Consider the following 14,693-nt stretch of genomic DNA (forward strand, 5'->3'; position numbering starts at 1 on the left):
ATGCCGCTGCAGGACGACACCCTCCGAGAGGTGTGGGCCTCGGACAGGTCCGGAAGTGTCCCCCCCCACCTCAACCTACCTGAACCCTGGGGGGCCCAGGTGGAGGGGCTGGGGAAGGGCAGGAAAAGGGGAGGAAGACAGTCTGATTCCTTTGCTACCCTCAGCGGACATGAGGAGGAAGGCTCGGATATCCAGCAGCGCCCCAAGCAGGTATGTCGCCCCTGCTTGGAAAGGAGGCAGGGAGAGCCCCCCCTCGCCTCAACTGCATGTAAACCTCCTCAGGGTAGCGGATCTGGGAGTGAGACGCATTCCCTTTGGGGCAGCGTCTGGAGGTTGCTTTCCTGCAGGGGTGTGTGTGTGTGTGTGTGTGTGACTTCGAGGAAAGGGATGTTTGGGGGCATGGGATGTCCAGGGGAGGAATTGGGCCTTGGGGCCTTTGGGGGTGGCCATGGTGCACGGGAGGGGTCATGGTTCCCCACCCCAAGAAGGAGGCTGCTGTTCCCCTCCCGATAATCCGCGGTTATTTCTGGCGGCTCAAGAGATTAGAGGGTCATGGTCAGCCCTCAGACCCCCCCCCCCTTCTTTCCTCTCCCTCTTCCTGACCCCCCTTCAGCAGCGACCCGCCAAGGGGCAGAAGTTGAGGAAGAAAAGGACGGAAGCCCCTGAGTCCCCCTGCCCCGAGGGATCCAAGCCCCGGAGGAAACCTGGAGGCGGGCGGGGGGCCGAGCCCGAGGGTGCCCCCAAGGGTGAGGGACGCGGGAGGGCTGCGGCCGGTCCTGGATTCTCGAGGGGGTGCAGAGGAAGGGAAATGGAGGGGTGGGAGCCGGCCGGAGTAGAAGTGCGTGGGGGCCGGGCGGGCGATGAATGAAAGCCGGGGGGGAGACCCCCACGGCGAGGAGCCGGAGGGGACAGCGGCCAGGGCTCGGGCGCCGTCGGAGGAGGGGGTCTGGCCCTGCCTGACCCCGGCCTCTCGGCTCAGCCGGGCGGAGGGGGAAGCCGCGGGAGGAGCCCGCCCCGCAGCCGCCCGGGGCCCGGACGCCGCAGACCGTCTACACCAAGTTCCTCAGAGACCCCGAGGCCAAACGCGACCCGCGGGAAACCTTCCTGGTAGCGCGAGCCCCGGACGCAGTAGACGGTGAGAGGCCGGCGGGAAGGTTGGGAGGGGGGCCCTGGAGAGAAGGAGCCAGGTGGCTGGACAAGAACAGCGACAGAGAGGCGGAAAACTCGGGAAAACAGCCTCCCCTTCTCTGGCCTTCTCTTTGAGCCAGAAAACAAAACAAAGAAAACCCTTTATTTCCGGATGGGGAAACTGAGGCACGGAGGGGTTGAGAATTTTGTCTTCAACTACAGCTAGGGGCCAGAGGTAGCCCAGATGCGTCTGGCTGGAGGTCAGAAACAGACAAGGACAGGGAGCAACGAAGTAGGAGAAACAGCGAGAAACAGCCCAGGTGCGGTCACCGGGGCAGAGAAGGGCCAAACTGGAAGACAGGCAGGAATGTGTGAGGAGGTGAGTCCCAGAGAAAGAGAGAGGGGAAGGTGCTACAGGCAAGGGCATCCCCCCAGAACAGGATTGCCTAGCCCCTAGCATTCCCCCCAACTCCAGCTCACTCCCCCAAGCAGCCTGAGGTCATTCCCTCCTGTTCCAGGAGAGCCTCCCGCCTCTGGCTCTCATTTCCCAGCAATCTGGAGGGGACTGAGCCCCCAGCTAATGGGACACATCCCAGCCCCCATTATGAGTTTCTGCCTACAGAGGATGAGGAGGAAGAAGAGGAAGACCATGAAGAGGAAGAGGAAGAGGAGGAGGAGGAAAAGAAAGAGAAAATCCCTCTGCCTCCCAAGAAGCCTCCTAAAGAGAAGACTTCCGCAGGCATCAAGGAGAGGAGGGCCAAGGCCCAGGGTCAGAAGGGTGAGTGTTGAGGGTAAGAAGGGAGCACACAGACGTGTAAAACTAGCCCTGTCCTTCAGCGACTTGGGGGCCTCGTGGATATGCCAGAGCTCACACATCAAGAAGTTACCCAGCGCCTGGACACGAGAGTTTCTCTCCCTGGTGGTGTCGTCCCTGATGGTCCTTAAGTGCATAGCCTGCCTGGGGGCTCTGTGAGCCAGGGAGGGCAGAGGATTTTAGTTTTCGTTGTGATTTTTCAGCTTTTTAAGAAACTCAATATGAATTATTGTTATAATTTCCATAAAAGCATCTAAGTGATTACTGTAAAAATCAGTCAATGAATAAATGCTGTGATGGCTCTCTGGCCTGGGCACCTCACCCTACAGGTACCCCAGTCTGGTTTAAAGGTGGACAGGTAGCTGGCACCTTGGGCCCCTGTGGGAGAGGGAGAGAGTGCTCTCTGTATCACCTGCCAGAGGGGGTTTTCTGGGGATGGCATGGGAGCTGGGTTTCATTCATTCATTCATTCATTCATTCATCATTCATGTATCCATGTATTCTGTAACACCTATTAAGCTCCTGGTGTTTGTCCAGGCCTTTATGGACTCGGGATTAAAACTTGATGAGCGGAAGACAGACTCTGGGCCCTTGTCAGGCCATGAGGAGTGGGTTGGAAGGTGGCCTTCAGCCCCAACAGGCTCTTCTTTGTCTAACCCCTACCTCCATTTCCAGGGGACCTGGGAAGCCCTGTCCCCCCATCCAAACCTCTTCGAATGAAGAAGAAGGAGGTACCAGCGGGGGAGGGGACCAAGATGAGAAAGACAAAGAAGAAAGGTGAGACTAGCCTCTGGAGGAACAGGGGACTCCGGGTGTGGTGGAGGGTGACTCCTTCACATCCACACACACAGGGTCTGGGGAGGCTGACAAGGACACCTCAATGAGCCCGACCAGAGTGACAAAGAAGAGCCCAGCAGCCATGTTTCTGGTGGGGGAAGATGGCCCCGCTGAGAAAGCTCGGAAGAAGAAAGGTGGGTGGCAGTGGCCTCCGGTATCAGGACATCTAGAGGCAGTCCTGGGGGTCATGGAGTCAGAAGACTTGGGGGGCATCTTGACCTGCCCACGTTAATAGCTGTGACTATTAAGGCAGGTATTGTAGCCTTTCTGGGGCCCCTATGATAGTAATGTGGGATGATTCTCTTGTGGTTGTGGGGAGGGTCCAAGTGAGACATGGGTGTTAGATGTACTTTGCAAACCATGAAGTGCTCTGCAGGGTAAGGGGTTAACAGGCTGGTTCCCACTCCACGCCCAGGCACTCCCAAAGGCTCAGAAGAGGAGAGGAAGGAGGAAGAGGAAGAGGAGGAAGAAGTGACAAAGAACAGCAATCAGAAGGGCAAAGCGAAAGGAAAAGGCAAAAAGGTTGGGGCCCAGAGGGGAAGGGGACTGATGTCCTCAGGGAGCAGTGGCAGGGGCCTGGGTTTGGGGGACTGGGGTGTGGAACCTCGCTGGGGGGCTGGGGCCATGAAGTCACTTGGGGTTAGAATCATGACTCCCTCTCTGATGACAGGCTAGGAGGACAAAGGGCACCAGACTTGTGAGAAAAGAAAAGGCTGTTGTGGGGTCACCATGCTGGGATTGGTGCCCTGGGGGCCTGATGTTATCTGGGCTCTAAGCCCTCCCCTCCGCAGCCTAACATCAGACATGATCAGAGAGGCTCACACAGCCCCAATATGAAGAGACCCCATTTTCTTTTTCTTTTTAATTTTTTTAAATGTTTTATTTTATTTTTGAGAGAGAGAGCACGAGCAGGGGAGGGGAAGAGAGAGAAGAAAACACAGAATCTGAGGCAGGTTCCAGGCTCCAAACTGTCAGCACAGAGCCCGATGCAGGGCTTGAACTCACAAACCGTGAGATCGTGACCCAAACTGAAGTTGGACACAACCAACCGAGCCCCCCCAGGTTCCCTGAGACACTCATTTTCTGTACCCGGGAGGTAGAACTCACAGGCAGACAGGGACACGTGTACTCACCGGTGGGCGCACTGGCTGGCTGTAGGAGTTGTAAGAATATTTGCATGCTACTGCTCTAAGTTCTCCAAGTGCTTTCTGCTACCCCACCCCGGACCACCCAACCTTCCAGCAACTGAAGGGTTAACAGTGGCTGACAGGGGCCTCCTGCGCCCTCCCCCAGGCCCACCAGCATCCATTCTGACGCATTCTCCATGAGCAGAACAGGTTGTTAACAGTTTGAATATTCCTCTTCCTCACAAATAGGACTCAGGTACCGACATGCACAGGCGGGACCAAGCAGGAGAGAGAGGGCCAGTTGGAGAAAGAAAGCGATGGAAGTCTTTGAGAAATTGGTTTCCACAAGCAGAGAGATCACCATGAGGGCAGGGCTGGGGGCTTGGCCATGTGGGCTTATGAGTCTGTTCAAGAGCGGTTGGGTCTTGGGGGACCTGATTCACATGGGCCCACATCACCAGGTACCGATATATAGACTGCAAGGCCAGTTTATTATCTCCCATGGGGAATATAACCGCGGCACAGCCTTCAGTACAGTAGGCTCTAGAAATTGACAGCTGTGGAGATGTTTGAATAAGTTCTGGCTTTCTCCACATCACATTCCAAACATAGTCTTGTGTTTCCAAAGTTTCTTCTGGAGCAGCCCGGAGTGGAGAAGATGTTCAAGGGTCCGCAGGCTAAGGGCCTGCTTGCTGCCACCAGCCTCACCTCACACACAGTCCCAACCTGCCCTCAGCAAAAACAGCCAACCACAGCGTATCGGGGATTCCCAGTGACTCTCACGTAGCACACAGCCGGGCTGGCAGTCCCTTGCCCCCCGCTCTTGTGAGGGATAGCACATGAGGGCAGACGGCACCAGGCTTGTGAGAAGCAGAAGGGCAGCTGCGGGGTCGCCAGGCCAGGCCAGGCCAGCCTACGTTGTAATGCAACCAAACTGCTCTGAGGAGTTTTTCCCTGAGCAAAATAAGCTTATTTATTCATTCATTGTCTTACCTCTGTATTGCTGTGTAGCAAACCACCCCAAAACTTAGTGCCTCAAAACAACAAACATTTATTTTCTTCATTCCTGTAAGTCAGGAATGTAGGAGTGGCTTAGCGAGGCACGTACTTCTGGCTCGGGGGTCTCATGAGATTGCAGTCAAGATGTCAGCTGGGTCTGCAGTCACTCTGAAAGCTTGACTGGAAATAAAGAATCCACTTCTAGAATGGTTCACTGTCATGATTGTTGGCTGGGGCCCTCTCCATAGGGCTGCCTGACTGTTCTCATGACAATGGCAGCCAACTTCTCTCAGGGCTCAAGAGTGGCCCAAGAGGGGCGCCTGGGTGGCTCAGTCGGTTAAGCGGCCGACTTCGGCTCAGGTCATGATCTCGCGGTCCGTGAGTTCGAGCCCCGCGTCGGGCTCTGTGCTGACAGCTCAGAGCCTGGAGCCTGCTTCAGATTCTGTGTCTCCCTCTCTCTGACCCTCCCCTGTTCATGCTCTGTCTCTCCCTGTCTCAAAAATAAATAAACGTTAAAAAAAATAAAAAATTAAAAAAAAAAAAGAGTGGCCCAAGAGAGACAGCAAGGAGAAGGCACAATATCTTTCATGACCTAGCCTTAGACTAATCACTTAGAAGTGACCCATCACTTCTGCTATATTCCATCGGTCAGAAACACCGACCCTGATACAGTGTGGAAGGGGACTACACAAGGGTGTAAATACCAGGAGGCAAGGACCACCGGGGCTCGTCTTGGAGGTTGGCTACTACATTCACTGAGTATTTACTACACACTATAATAATAGCAGTAGCTAATACTGTGGTAACACTATGTGCTTAGAACACAGCAATTCATACCTTCGGCCTCACCTCAGTTCACCCCTTGACATCGTGTCCACTGAAGGAAGGTCTTTCTAAGGCCCTGGCTCTAACAGGAGGCTGCACAGCATTTAAAGCCTAGTTACACTTCTTACTAGCTATATGAACTTGGGCAAGTTGCTTAGCCTCTTTGAGCCTCAGCTCCTTCATCAGTAAAACTGGACAACTACTTCAGTAGTTACTGAGAAGGGAATTAAACCATGTAACATTTGGAAGATCCTTAGAACTATGCCTGGCACATTGGTAGGCTTTATAGGAGTGTTTGTTTAATATATCAATTAAGTAAGGTCTGTCCCGGGTGTCCAGCCCCAACTTATGCATTTCTCAGATGAAAACACTGAGTCACAGTTAAACTGGGTAAAGAGTTGGGGCGCCTGAGCAGCTCAGTTGGTTAAGCATCCAACTTTGGCTCAGGTCGTGATCTCGCAGTTCGTGAGTTCGAGCCCTGCAGCGGGCTCCGTGCTGACAGCTCAGAGCCTGGAGCCTGCTACGGATTCTGTGTTTCCCTCTCTCTGCCCCTCCCCTGCTCACACTCTCTCTCTCTCTCTCTCTCTCTCTCTCTCTCTCAAAAATAAACATTAAAAACAAATTAAAAAGGAAACTGGGTAAAGAGTTAGTGGTGGAATCAGGATTTGAATCCAAGCTGTCTGGTTCCAGAGCCAGGCTCTTAACCACAAGCTAAGCAAAAAAGAAAGCGCCAAGCTCCCCAGAGCCTCCTAACGTGGGCTGCTGAGCCGCTGGGGAAGTGTGAGGGGCCCAGCCCACTGTAGCTGGCCCGTCTGTTCTCTTCCCACACAGAAAGCGGTGAGTTGTCCGGCCCACCCTGCCTGTGTCCCAGCTCCGGGGACCTGCTGAGGGCAGAGGAGCTAGTGCTGTAGGCTGATACATGCTGTGCCCCCACCCAGAAGGAGGAGAGAGCCCCATCTCCACCCGTGGAAGTGGATGAACCCCGGGAGTTTGTGCTTCGGCCTGCCCCTCAGGGCCGGACAGTTCGCTGCAAGCTGACCCGGGACAAGAAGGGCATGGATCGGGGCCTGTATCCCTCCTACTTCCTGCACCTGGACACAGAGAAGAAGGTGGGTAGGGGAGAGGGGGCAGGGGAGAGAGAGGGCAGGGGGCAGGACCCAGGCTGAGGGTGGAGCTAGAGCCAAATTGGGGGGTGGGGGGAGTGGTGGATACAGGACAAATAGGCCTTCTCTCTCCCCCCACCCTTCTCTTTCCTTCACCCATCTTCGCCTCCCATCCTCTGTCACCTGTCTCCCCCTGTCCCCAGGTGTTCCTCTTGGCTGGCAGGAAGCGGAAACGTAGCAAGACGGCCAATTACCTCATCTCCAGCGACCCTACCAATCTGTCTCGAGGAGGGGAGAATTTCATTGGGAAGCTGAGGTAGGGCTGGGAGGCCCAGGACTGCAAGAACGCCATGGCGGGTCACTTTGGTCTCCCTGTGCCCGGCAGTGTCCACCACACTGGACACTCTGGAAACGTCCCCTGACCCAGGGGTTCCCACACTTTAAATGGGTACAGATCACTTGGAAGTGTTGTTAAAATGGCTCAGTGGGTCTGGGTTTGGGGCAAGATTCTTCACTTTTCTTTTTCTTTTTGAGAGAGACAGAGACAGAATGCGAGTGGGTTGGGGCAGAGAGAGAGGGAGACACAGAATCGGAAGCAGGCTCCAGGCTCCGAGCTGTCAGCACGGAGCCCGACGCGGGGCTCGAACCCACAAACCGCGAGATCATGACCTGAGCCGAAGTCGGACACTCAACCGACTGAGCCACCCAGGCGCCCCCCCTTTTTTTTAATGTAGATTCTTCACTTTTTTTTTTTACGTTTATTTATTTATTTTGTGAGAGAAAGAGAGGGCAAGTGGCGGGGGTACAGAGAGCATTTCAAGCAGCCTCTGCGCTGTCAGCAGAGCCCGATGTGAAGCTCAGTTGCAAGAACCCTGAGATCAAGAGTTGGATGCTTAACCGACTGAGCCACCCAGGTGCCCCTCTTCATTTCTAATAAGCACCCAGGTGATGCCCATGCTACTCGACCCTGTACCTCACTTGGAATGGGTCATAAGGTCCATGAGGGCAATGCCCATGCCTGTCTTGTTCATGGTTGAATTCCTAGCACCTGGCACATAGTAGCTACTCAATAAACATTTACTAAGTCAATGAATAAACAAATATCTGGCACCTACCCTGTGCTGTGTCTCCCCATATATCTCCTCTAATCCTCACTGCAAATCTGAGAGGTAAGGGGAAGGTGAATCCCTGAGTCAGGCCTTATTTCTTTTATTTATGTGTTAATAAACACATACAGTCCACCTATGTGTCAGGCATAGTTCTAATTTCCAAATATTAATCCATTTAATCCTTTTATTGGCCAAATGAGGAAAATACTGTTATTATGCCCATTTTACAGAGGGGGAAGTTGAGGCTCAGAGAGTTTAGTTTGCCTAGGGTCACACAGTAAGAGATGGATTTGAGATCTGAAGGCTGCCCAGTGTCCTTCCAGATCCAGCTTTAAAGTAGATCTCATGAGGGAAGCGTGGGGCAGAGGACATGAATTGCTCTGTCCTACGACACCCATACCCTTGACACAGGAAGCTTTCCGAATTGCCTGGCTGGGACGAAGGGTCTTGGAGGAGGGGTACAGAATCCCCTCAGCCCTGCCCCCAGCTCCACCCTGTTTGCAGGTCCAATCTCCTGGGCAACCGCTTCACCGTCTTTGACAACGGGCAGAACCCGCACCGCGGAGGCAGCACTGATGTGGGGCGCCTTCGGCAGGAGCTGGCAGCTGTGATCTATGTGAGAACTCGGCCTGGGCCCCCTGGCAGCACCCTCCCCTTTGCAGGGGCCGACCTAACAGGTGTGTCCCTCCCAGGAAACCAACGTGTTGGGCTTCCGAGGTCCCCGGCGCATGACGGTCATCATCCCAGGCATGAATACGGAGAACGAGAGGGTCCCCATCCGGCCGCGAAATGTGAGCCCAGCACCTCCCTGACGCCTCTCCCTGAGGGTCCTACTCCCATGTGACCCACCCATGACCCACTCCTGGGGAGCTGGGGGGGTGGGGGCTCAGCTTGCCCACACCCAACTTCCGGAGCACACTCATCACCCCGTGTCACAAATTCATTCTGGAAACTTGTGGAATGAATTCAGGGGTTTCGTCATTGAATTCACAGAAACAAATGCAATGAGGACTTTTTTTCCAGTTTACCCCAGATCATCCATTCCTATATTCATTCAACACATGTATATTGAGTGCTGAGGATTATTCTAGGAAACTGGAAGATGTCAGTGAATAAAACAAAGATCTGCCCTCATGAAGCCGGCATTCTAGTGGAGGAGACAGTAGACCGTAATTGTGATAAGCAAAAAAATTGTATAGTACGTTAGAAGGCGATAAGTGGTATGGGAAAAAAAAGAAAACGTCAAACAGGAGAAGAAAGATGAGATGTGTGTGCGTGTTCCATATTAAATACGGTGGTCAGAGTAGGCCTCACTGAGAAGGTGACATTTAAGCAAAGACCTGAAGGAGGTGAGGGAGCAAGCCTGTGGATATCTGGGGAAAGAGCATCCAGGCAGTGGGAAGAGCCAGTGCAAAGGCCCTGAGGCAGAGTGGTGCCTGGTGGGTTTGAGGTGAGAGGTGAGAGTGAGGGGTAGATTGGACCTGTACAACTGGTTTCTACCCCTGGGAGAAACAGGAAGCCACAGCAGCGTTCTCAGGAGTGACATGATTTGACTTTTATTTTAAAAAGCAAAGGTTGCTTGTTTTTGTGTGTGTATGTGTGTGTGAGGGAGAGGGTAAGATGGAGAGATGTCCTGGGGAGAGGTGGCCTCCTTAGGTGTCAGTCCCTTGCTCTGCTGCTTTAGCACTGCAAGTCAGTGAGCCCAAGGTTTCACAGACAGCCCCGCTGGGGCTGCGTGGCTCAGTCCCTGGATGTTTACCGGATCACGTGGCTCCGCCGCGCTCACCTGCGCGGCCGCGGCTTTGTGTTGGGGAGCAGGTTGCTGCTTTTGGGGAAGTTGCTGCCTTTGGGGAAGGCGCTGCCCTCTCTGAGCCTCAGCACCATCTTTGACCACATAGAGGTTGCGCTATCAGTGGTTTTCAAACTCCAGCAGATTAATTCTCCCTTCAACACAGTTTTTCTTACCCAGGGTATCCCAGTATCTACCCCAGGCTGAATGAAAAATCAGCCACCAGCTGATCACGCATCCTTCCCTGCTGGAAAGTCACACCGTATTGAGAGGCCGGGCCAACCCATGGGGCACGAGGCATGTAGGGTCCCACAGTTACTCCTTCCATGCCTGGAACAAACACACAAATGCTCCAGAGGCAGTGCGTCCTGAGCATGTTTGGGCTTCATAAGAACCACCCCGTGCTGCTTTAGGTAACTGTTTTTCGCTTCACAATTCATTCATTCTATGATCATTCATTAAAGCCAGGCACTGAGGATCCAAAATCAACACAACAGTTACCATCAGAACCATGATATTTACTGAGCATTTACTCTGTGCCAGGAACTGATCTGAATAACATTCCATGCACTATTAACTTATTTAATCCTCACAATACTCTGTTGTGAGGGAAACTGAGGCACAGGGACATTAACGAACTATTATACCCGCCCTTAGAGTATCTAATGTTGTCCATTAGAGTACAGTGGGAGAAACCATAAAAGCAAGGTGTCACGGAGACTCACAGCTAAGACATCTAAATCAGACATGGGGTCAGGAAGGCTTCGGGGAGGACATGATCTTGAGAGGACTCACTCTAAGCCATGAATGTGACTCAGGAAACTCGGGAAAGAAATATTTCAAGAGCACTATCATATAGACACCATTCCTTCCTTCAAGAAACTCTCTTCCAGGACATCTTATTTTAACTGTTTACCTGTCTCAGCAAGCGCAACTGTGAGCTCCTTGTGGGTCCCAGAATGTCTGGTTCATCCTTGTAATCAGGTACCAGCATGTGGCCATTCCTAAGACCCCTTGGGTATCCACAGCCCAGAGCACCTTCTGTGTGCCCGATGCTACTTTCCATTTTCCAACCTTCCGCTTTGGCATCCCACAGCAAAACCCCGTTCCCACAGATGTAGCCCATGCCCGCAAGGACACCACAGAGACCAAATGTGCTCTCAAGGATCCCCTGAACGGATGTTGATATCCAGGCTGCACGCTAACACAGACACGCAAAGCCGTGCTCAGGTTCCTAGGCCCCTTCCCCTCAGTCCCGAGATACCTCGGCCCCCTCTAACCGCCCTCTTCCTAATTCTCCCCCTGGCACCCCAGACCAGCGATGGGTTGCTGGTGCGCTGGCAAAACAAGACACTGGAGAGCCTCATCGAGCTGCACAACAAGCCCCCCATCTGGAATGAAGACAGCGGCTCCTACACCCTCAACTTCCAAGGCCGAGTCACACAAGCCTCCGTCAAGAACTTCCAGATTGTTCACGCCGATGACCGTGAGTGTCGGAGGGCCCGAGCCACCACCTCCAGAATCCCAACCCTCACTGAGGCCCTTTCCCCACCTTGCGTGCGTGCTCTCACTCTCTTGCTGCCCCCCCCCCCCAGCTGTCCTTTATTGCTAGAGCCAGAACAACCAGGAAGGTTACTCCCTCCTGCAGGGGCATTGACACCATGCTCCCAGGAGCCTCAGATATTCCAAGCAGGTGTCTTGGGGCTCATTGTTCCAGGCCTTCCTTCTAGCATTGACCAGAGCCTGGGGTAGATACTGGGATACCCTGGGTAAGAAAAACTGTGTTGAAGGGAGAATTAATCTGCTGGAGTTTGAAAACCACTGATAGCGCAACCTCTATGTGGTCAAAGATGGTGCTGAGGCTCAGAGAGGGCAGCGCCTTCCCCAAAGGCAGCAACTCCAGGAGGTTCCACTGGCCATCGAAATTTATTTCAAAAACACTTGCACAGTGCTTTCCATGTGCTAGGCACTGTTCTCTGGACTTTACAGATACTGAATCATTATATCTTTCAATAACCCTGTGAGGAAGGTATTTTTGTCGCTATTTGGCAGATGAGAAAACTGAGGCACAGAGAGGTTAAGTAACTTCCCCAAGGTCATAAAGCAATTAAGAGGTAGAGCTGGCTTAACGCAGGTGGTCTGGCTCCAGAGCCCCAGCTCCTAAACCCTTCAGGTTGGCTGCCTTGTAGGGGTAGGGAATATTAATCAAGCATTTCTGAATGCCTACTCTATTGTCCTCTCTCAAGTAAGGTCAAAGGCCTGGCCTCGAGGAATTAGGGAAAAAAGATATGCCCAGAAAACACAACTAAGTACAAATGTCCCTGTTACAAGCCTGGGGGAGAAGTTCCCACTAGGGTTAAGGAAGTTTGGGGATGGAAAGATATCTCCCAAGGGACACCAAGGTTCCCAGGATTGGCTACCATTGAGCAACTTCTCCATCCCCCACTCCATCCTAGGGATGGTTCCCCAGTGTCACCTGTCCCAAGGCCTTGGAAAACTGCTCTCCAGATCACATTTCTGGTGGAGCCTGGTCTGCAGAGATCAGGGGTATTTTTAGCAACTTCCTGTCTCTATGGATGCTGGGGGAGGTGTTGGGACTAGGGTTGGGAACCTGGACCAGATATGGGATGGGGTTGAGTGGAGCCACTGGATAAGGAAGGATTCAGGGGGCTAGTTAAGAGATAGAGCCTGGCAGTCTAAGATGGGACTTGGTGTCTGGGGATGGGAAGAAGGAATGAGGCCAGAGACAATGGAAAGAAAAGGATTCTAGGCTTGGGGAAGTGTGACAGGTTCCTATATTTAAGTGCCTGTCATACACATAGCCCTAGGTGGCAGAAGATAAGGCAGGGTCCCTGCCCTCAGGGGCTTACAGTCAGTCAGAAGTCTGGTAAACCGGCAGGTGGGACTGGTTGGGCCAGATAAGAAGGGGTGGATGGGTGGAGAGGTGAATACTTGAGAGGGTGGCTGAGGATTGGTGTTCCAATACAAGGGAGGGGAACTCTTCCCGGTGTTGAGGGGGCTGTCTGCCAGGAATGGGAACCCAGGAGGTCGTGGGCCACCCCACCCCTGTCTGTGTCCACAGCCGACTACATTGTACTGCAGTTCGGCCGCGTGGCCGAGGACGCCTTCACCCTAGACTACCGGTACCCGCTGTGCGCCCTGCAGGCCTTCGCCATCGCCCTCTCCAGTTTCGATGGGAAGCTGGCCTGCGAATGACCCCAGCAGCCCCCAGCGCCCCCCAAAGGTGGGGGAAAGGATTCAGTGGAGGGTTGCAGTGTCTATTCACCAAAGCCCCCACTGAAGACTCCTCTCTTGTCGGGGGCTGACCCCTCACTGTCTCTGAGTGACCTCCATCCACTCTCCAGCCTGGCACAGGCCGAGGCAGGGGAGGAGCTCAGACGGCGGTCCGACAGAGATGAAGAACATCTGGAGTTGGGAGCCACACATCTGGTCGCGGAGCTAGCCTGCGCCGCTTCACCAGCCGCCCCCCTTCCCCGCCCCGCGCCCCAGTCACTTCCTGTCCAGGAGCAGTAGTCAGTGTTGTTTTAACCCCCTCCGGGATCGTACTAGGGCTCCGCGGAGTGGGGCGGGTTCCGAGGAGGGGGTAGGTGATGGGGGACGAAGACCGGGTACCCACGTCCCCAATAAAGCCGCGTCCCAGGCCCAGCGAGCAGTGGTTCTTCAGCGCGTGCCGAGAATTGGGCGGCGGGAGGGGTCCGGAGCGCGGGAGAGGTCCGGAGGGCGGGCTGGAGGCCTCCCTCCCCACACCCCCACCCCGCTCCCGCCCAGGCCCGGGGCACTCCCGCGTCCCCTCCCCCGCGCCCAGCGCCGGTCCTACCGAAACTCGGCGGGCTCGTGGTGTCGAGACGCCCCCCCGCGGGGGCCCCGGGCCGAGAGGGAGGGCCCCGGAGGTCCGGGAAGAGGGGGAAAGGGAGAAATTCGAGAAACAAGCCTCTCGGGGAGAACCAGACAAACCGGGTCCGGGCATGGAGGGCGCAGTCGCCAGGGCGGGGCGGGGTCTGGGGCCCCGGGAATTGGGGGCGGGCTCTCGGGCCGGAGAGGGTGCTCCGCCTCGGCAGCTCCGGACTCGTGGGGGGGGGGTGCGGGGGGGCGGGTAGGGAGCCCTGAGGCCCGTGCGCTTCGGCCCCCCGGGGCTCCTCGTGACGCGGCACCCCGACGGGAGTCCAACCGGCTAGGCGGGAGCTCCGCCCTCGGCCCCGCCCAGCCCCGAGCCCCAAATTGCGGTGGGGTCCTGGGGAGGTGGGGTAAGGCCCGGCGTGCAGGGAGAAGTTGGGAGCGTGGCACTGGCAGGCGGGGAGCGAAGCGCCTAGGCGCGGGAAGGCCGGGAACAGCCACAGGTCGCGAAGCCATGGGGTGGGCAGCCCGAGCGCCGACTGGGGGCGGCCCCGCGCGGCCCGGCCCCGCCCCTCCCGGTCGGTGCCCGCCCCCCTGCGCGCCCCGCCCCCTCCTTCCCCGCAGCCCCCACCCCCCGCCCCGGCTCCTCAACACAAACTTTCCGTCCCGCTCGCTCCCTCCTCCGCGCCCGGCGCCTCCCGCTCCGGCCCGGCTCATTCCGCACATTCCGGCCAGCCCCCTCCCCAAGACCCCCCTTCCCCGGCCCCCCTCTCAGCTTTTTCGGGCCCGGCGGAGCGGCCCGGCCGGAGCGCCCCCCCCGAGCTCGGACCAGGTAAGCCGGGAGGACGCCGGGAAGAGGCCGTACTGGGAGAGGTGGTTTGGTTGGCTGGTTCTGGATTGGGGGGGCACTCGCGGGGGGCTAGATCCCCGAGCTATTGTCCAGCTTGAGCCTGAGCCCCGGATCTGGGTGCCGGGAAGTTTAGAGGGAAGGGGGGGAAAAGCTCTCCGGGAAGCCCCGCCCACCCCTCCCACCCCTACCCCCCTCCCCCCGCGACCCGGACGAGTTGGTTGGGGGAGGTCGGGGAACCGGGAGATTGTCTCCGGTGC

General features: G+C 55.7%; 2 protein-coding genes across 2 annotated transcripts in view; both read left to right on the forward strand.

Annotated features, from left to right (window-relative positions):
• On the forward strand, positions 1-13,678 carry TULP1 (TUB like protein 1). The gene is made up of 14 exons (XM_049653197.1): positions 1-210; positions 614-746; positions 980-1,135; positions 1,751-1,906; positions 2,618-2,719; positions 2,794-2,913; positions 3,195-3,301; positions 6,562-6,567; positions 6,669-6,839; positions 7,037-7,149; positions 8,447-8,558; positions 8,635-8,733; positions 11,046-11,217; positions 12,814-13,678. Exons 1-14 carry the CDS (start codon positions 1-3, stop codon positions 12,945-12,947), a joined length of 1,791 nt encoding a protein of 596 aa, XP_049509154.1. The 3' UTR covers positions 12,948-13,678.
• The window catches only part of TEAD3 (TEA domain transcription factor 3), a 23,843-nt gene continuing 22,492 nt past the window's right edge, over positions 13,343-14,693 (forward strand). Inside the window, 2 exon segments of the mRNA XM_049653198.1 lie at positions 13,343-13,831; positions 14,211-14,418. Of these exon segments, the coding sequence (XP_049509155.1) occupies positions 13,343-13,831; positions 14,211-14,418 (697 nt within the window).

The sequence above is a fragment of the Panthera uncia genome, assembly GCF_023721935.1.
Source record: "Panthera uncia isolate 11264 chromosome B2 unlocalized genomic scaffold, Puncia_PCG_1.0 HiC_scaffold_24, whole genome shotgun sequence".
Classification (NCBI taxonomy): Eukaryota; Metazoa; Chordata; class Mammalia; order Carnivora; family Felidae; genus Panthera; species Panthera uncia.

What these genes read in the sequence shown, in the direction of transcription:
- TULP1 (XM_049653197.1), top strand. Translation starts at nt 1, where the DNA reads ATGCCGCTGCAGGACGACACCCTCCGAGAGGTGTGGGCCTCGGACAGG. An exon ending in GCCCGAGGGTGCCCCCAAGG is followed by an intron (nt 747 to 979) that starts GTGAGGGACGCG and finishes CTCTCGGCTCAG; the next exon opens with CCGGGCGGAGGGGGAAGCCG. An exon ending in GATTGTTCACGCCGATGACC is followed by an intron (nt 11,218 to 12,813) that starts GTGAGTGTCGGA and finishes CTGTGTCCACAG; the next exon opens with CCGACTACATTGTACTGCAG.